At 39.7% G+C, this 6,000-nt stretch overlaps 1 protein-coding gene across 11 annotated transcripts in view; it reads left to right on the top strand.

Annotated features, from left to right (window-relative positions):
* The window catches only part of ERC1 (ELKS/RAB6-interacting/CAST family member 1), a 150,411-nt gene that overhangs the window by 48,487 nt on the left and 95,924 nt on the right, over positions 1-6,000 (top strand). For all 11 annotated transcript variants that reach the window (XM_072400058.1, XM_072400056.1, XM_072400055.1 and 8 more), the window contains exon 3: positions 4,421-4,837. In XM_072400058.1, coding sequence (XP_072256159.1) covers positions 4,421-4,837 — 417 coding nt within the window. The remainder of the gene's footprint in view (positions 1-4,420; positions 4,838-6,000) is intronic.

The raw sequence follows: 6,000 nt of genomic DNA, 5'->3' as shown, positions 1-6,000 counted from the left end.
ATCAATCCTAATACAACTGAAGGGGAGAGAGCGCAGCGAGGTGCCACTCCGTCGTTCTTCCCTCTCCATAGAGCAGAACTGTGCTGTATGTACAGCGCTCATTCAGTCTTTTGTCCTTGGAAAGGATCGTGAAAGGTCTTTTCCAGCGACAATTATTGCACGTGCGTACGCAGCCTAAGATGTCATTAGTCAGCTACAGGCAGATGTAAGCATTTTGTCAGTCTCCTTTCCCCCAATGAATAGACTGAAATATAGTAAATTTGTAGCAAGTCACAAGATGAGATCTGCAGCAAGGGTTGATCTTTGTAGTAAATACCTGAAAGTGTCGCTCTGACACTCCACTAAATATGCATATTCTTAACTTTAAAGCTGAACTCTCATTTACCTTTCTTTTTGCACTCTTGCAGATAGTTCTCTTTTGTGCTGAAAGTGATTATTCTCATTTTCCTGCACACTGTAAGTTCCACACAACAAGTATTAGAGGCTGCAATATGTATTTTTAACCTGGTTGACTGATCCTCTTGTCTGATAGACTATAGGGATCACCCATCTCCCTACCTTCCATCCTGTGCTTTGCCTTCAAACCCCTCCACTGTTCCTGTCCCACTTACCTTTCTGACCTGGTAGAAAAATACCCCCTTAGCCCCTCTCTCTGCTCTTCCAATGACCTACTATTGACTTCCTCACTCATAACCTTGTCACACGCACGGCTCCAAGACTTTTCTAGAGCTGCCCCAACTCTCTGGAATGGTCTTTCTCGTCCAATGCCGCTTCCTCCTACTTTCTGATCATTTAAAAAAGCACTCAAAACCCGTCTTTTCAAATTTGGATTCACCCTAGTCTCCTACACCCTCACTACTTCACAACACTACATATCTCCCCTCCTTATGTGTGTTACTTACCCACCTCCTAGGTTGTAAGCTCCTTAGGGCACTGCCTGCATCTGTCTGTCATTTGCAACCCCTATTTAATGTACAGCGCTGTGTTATATGTTGGCGCTATATCAATCCTGTTTAATAATATTAATAATAATAATAATAATAATAATAATAATAATAATCTGTGCTATCCTGGCCTTTTCTTTCAGTTATTTGTTTTCTCTTGTGTTATTATGTCTTTGCGTCATGTCAGAGTTACTGGGGTTGGTCTGCATGTAAATGTGTCCAGGAATGTTTGCATTCATGAGAAATAGTAAAAAAAAAAAAGGATAACTTCTTTTAGTTTTAAAGTTTTGCATATTAGGACATAACAAAAATCATCTGGTCCATTGCAGGACTTAAACTAGACAAATACAACCTCAGATGAACAACACATGGCATAATAGCTTGTTGTCATTATTTATTTATTCAACAGAAACAAAGTCAAAATACAGTGTGGGGTTAAATGAATTACCACTTCCATTGGAATTAAGAGGATTCATAGCAGCCAGGTGCTGCTGATCATAGGGAATTAATTATCAGATCATCAGTAGTTGTGACCACCGCTAATTGTCAGTTTGTTGGTCAGCACCATTTCAGGCGTGTGTTAACACAATGGCAACGAAATAAAAACATCACCAATGATCTTAAGGAAGCAATTTCTACTCCCCATTCATATGAAGTCTATTAGTCTCAATAGAAACCATTTATGATATTTGCCAAAGGACAAACTACACAGCAAATTCACCCCAAAGGCCAAACTGTGCAATGTTCACAGAAATGTGCAAAAAAACCCAAGAGCTCCATCTCACACTTTACAGGGCTCAGTTAGCTTGTTAAATGGTAAAGTTCATGACAGTACAATTAGAAGACTGGACAAGTATGGCTTGTTTGAAAAAGTTGCCAGGAAAAAGCCTCTTCTGTCTGAAATAAACATGATCGTACAGCTTAGGCTTGCAAAGCTGCATCTGAACAAACCACCAGGCTTATGGAACAATGTCCTTGGGACAGATTGGAACCAAAATGGAAATGTTTAGCTATAATGCACAGTGTAGGGCTTGGCAAGAAAAAACAAACACAGTCTATTAGCTCAAACACATAATACTAACTATAAAGCACAGTGGTGAAGGGGTGATGATTTGGGCTTGCTTTGCAGCCAAAGAATCTGGGCACCTTGCAGTCATTGAGTCGACCAATTATAATATTATTATTACACAGTATTTATATAGCGCTGACATATTACACAGAGCTTTACAAAGTCCATAGTCCTATCACTATCTATCGTTCAAAGGAGCTCACAATCTAATGTCCCTACCTTAGTCATATGTCATTACCACAGTCTGTCAGTTTGTTGGAAACCAATTACCCTAACTGCATGTTTTTGGAATGTGGGAGGAAACCGGAGTACCTGTAGGAAACACAGGGGTAACCTGCAAACTCCATGCAGAAAGCGCCCTGGCAGAGATTTGAACCTGGGACCCAGCGCTGCAAAGGCCAGAGTGCTAACCATTGAGCCACCGCACTTATCCCATAAAGCCGAGCCCATATGTGAGGTGCATTCTGGATTGAAACTTCAGTGGATTTCATAGAATTAATTAAATGAAGTAAACTTAACATGTCGTAATCACTGCTCATCCCACCATGACAAGTTTTGTCTTCGATCTTAGAAATTTCATAATTGAAGTCCCCATTCTGCTGATATGTATGCCACTTATCCACCTGTTTGGAGAAATACACCAGTAATCAATCCTGAGATCATTCAAACCTGCAGCATCTTTTGTTTTTCACCCCATATGAACTCTGCTACGCTTCCACCAGCTCATTGTGTATTCTGTCTGTATCAAAAGGTGTTTAATGCCGCTGTCACGTTCTTCTCCTTCTGCTACGCCCTGCAAACAATGTTCTGGGGTGTCTGCATTGTCTTGGAACTCGGGCAGCTGCTGGAAACCCAAAATTTATAGTTTTAGGTCTGACTGTATAATAGAGGACACTGACATGCATGAATTATGACACCTCGACACGAACAACAGTGTGTCACAGACAGTCGCTTCCCTTAATGTATGAAGTAATATATTATTCTAATCTAGACTGTCCTGACATGAGAAAATGCTCTCTTGTATAATGGCGCTGGTTGCCCAGCTGCCGCCAATGTTGCAAATGTCATCAGTTGTTCAAGCTAACAGGTCACGTCCAACATGTTGGTGCAGAACAGTCAAAATCTTCATCTGTGAGATGGTGGACAAAATCTCAAGCAGCCTCTAATTTAAATGTATTCAAATCCTATATGGCGTAATTTTCAATTCCGATAGTGTGGAAGAAATGTTAACCCGTTGTCAGGTATTGCTGTGTGCGTTCTAGTGGATAGGTTTTCCTTCTCTCTTTGTCATGATGACCTTTGTTACTGGACAGAAATTCCCAAATGTTTGAGTAGTCACCAGAACAAAATCCTTCATAGAGGACTTCTTTCCAGGTGACAACTGTTTAAAGTAATTTGTGCACAATAAATAAACCTGATAGAGTTTCACTTTACGTAAACTGGTCATTTTTTTTTTTTTTTTAATTCAAAGATTTTAGTTACTTGCTTCCCACATGGATGGCTGATAAATAAATTGCAACTGTTTGAAATATGCTTGTGTGACACAGAGGTGTCTTAGATTTGTAGAATTCATCATGTGACTAACTTTGTATTTACTTAAAAAATATTGAAATTTGTTTTTACTCTTAATATGTTTTTTATATTTATGACTTAACAAAGTAGACATGCTGGATGGAAGAAAATGTGCTCTAAATAAAATATATATTGGAAAATTTTCAGATTCTTATCTTTTCTGCTCTGTAGGTAGTGAAACTAGCCATTAAACAAGTGCTGAGCAGAAAAGCCTTCCCGCTTTGATTCACATGAACAGTCCCAGTGTTATCCTGAGAAGGGTATTGCATCCCCTTCACCATTAAATGTATATGGCTGTGGATTGCCAAAGAGATCTTTCACGATCCTTTCCAGCGACTAGGGACTGCACGATGCATGAACCAGCATCTTTCTGCTCTACGGAAAGGGGGGGTAGAACGATGGAGCGGCACCCTGTTGCGCGCTCCTTTGCTTCCATTATGATCGTTCCTCGTTGATGGACAAAGGGCGCTGTACACACACTAGTTTCTTGTCCGATATTGGCCCTGAGCCCATTATCGGACGAGAACCATTGTACGTGTGTACATAGCCTTATAGTAACATAAAGATTATGCAGTTGATATCCAAAATTCTCACTCAAGCTCTGCAAACACATAACTGTAACCAGAATAGTACACGAGAGGATCTGTCTCCTGTAGGGACAGCGATCATTAAATACTTGTGGGAAGTGTCAGTTGTTCCATATGGCTGCCAAATCAAATTTATAAATCTAGAGTTGTACATTAAAACTGTTTTTCTTCTTTTTTAATATTGGTTACCTTCTAACTTAGCTTGTTTGGGTGCACATTTTTAAACTTTTCATATTCTTCTGTTTTAGCACCTTCAAATGACGATCCAGGCATTGCAAGATGAGCTGCGCATCCAGCGAGACCTTAACCAGCTCTTCCAGCAGGACAGCGGTGGCAGATCCAAGGAAATGTTCACCGGTGAGCTGACCGAGGAGAACTTCCGCATCCTTCAGGCTGAGCATGATCGTCAGGCCAAGGAGCTTTTTCTGCTGCGGAAAACATTGGAGGAGATGGAGCTGAGAATCGAGACTCAGAAACAGACTCTTAATGCCAGAGATGAATCCATCAAGAAATTGCTGGAGATGCTGCAGAGCAAAGGGATCTCCTCAAAGGTCATGGATGAGGACCATGAAAGGACCAGGAGACTGGCCGAGGCTGAGATGCATGTCCACCATCTGGAAAGCCTGCTTGATCAGAAGGAGAAGGAGACCAACATATTAAGAGAGGTGATTTTAAATAGTCGACATTTATTACTACTAGTTCTCTTACACTTAGACCCTCCTATTTTTCTTTCTGTAATAACATGAATTCCCATTTAATGTCATGTTCACAAAATATTCAGTTACTTTGTATCTGGCAGTTTAGAGCTTACCACGAGACCCAACATCAGAAGGCTATTGATGCAGAGAGCATCGGGCAGTACTAGGAAACAATATTAGTTCTTGTTAACACTGAAGTACATCATGGAGGGTAATATTTTATATCAAATCCTGGTTACTTTTGTGGCTGCCTCCACAGAATAATTGCAGCTTTCACATATGGAACATTTAAATAACTTTAGAGTCATCATGTTCGTATATAAGCTATGTCTAATCCCCATTTTTTTCTGACCCTACGCCAAGGACCTACACATCTAACATAGTTATTTTGTTAGCTATATCTCATTTACTACTTTGTAAAAGCAAATAAAAGTGATATTTAGTTATAGGTGGATTCCTGTGCCCCTGGCTTCTTATCTGTTCTGAATTCCTGCTTGTTTGTTCCTGATCGCCAATGTATTTTCCATCTCCTCATGGTATATTATATAAGAAAATCTGCAGTAGGAACCCCTCATAATGGGCTCAGCAGGTTTACAGACCCATTATCTTACTGCAAAGATGGTGGAGAATTCTCATAATGAACACAGCAGGTGTGCAGACCTGTGAACTCTGCACAGAGATATTACCAATTGAGTCCCTGAGACATAATAAGGTGGTCTAACTCTACAAAATGCACCAAACTAAGGCATATCTGTTTCAGGCTTTTTTTCATATTTTAGGATGAGTTCAGTATTACATAAAGTATATGAAGAGTAATATAAACATTTATAAAAGAACACCTAAAATGTAAATCTTGTCCTGACAACTGCCTGACCTCACACTTCAACTTACAACCCCTCCTCCGGAGTTTGTAATGCATCAAATAGCAAATTCCCATTGTTAAATAGGGTGCAAACACTTGCAGGATGTGTGTAAAATAATTATATACTATATGGATTACTTTATTTAAAAATCCAAAAGCAAAAATGTAATTTCCTTATGTTTCACTAAGGAACACAACAATTCTTTCATCTTTAGGTAGGTTGGACAATAGCTAGCCCAGTATATAATTTCCTAATACCAGTTTGTCT

The sequence above is a fragment of the Pyxicephalus adspersus genome, chromosome 2 (assembly GCF_032062135.1).
Source record: "Pyxicephalus adspersus chromosome 2, UCB_Pads_2.0, whole genome shotgun sequence".
NCBI classification, from domain to species: domain Eukaryota; kingdom Metazoa; phylum Chordata; class Amphibia; order Anura; family Pyxicephalidae; genus Pyxicephalus; species Pyxicephalus adspersus.
The sequence above is the reverse complement of the archived record's forward strand: the minus strand, read 5'-3'. Positions and strand labels throughout refer to the sequence as shown.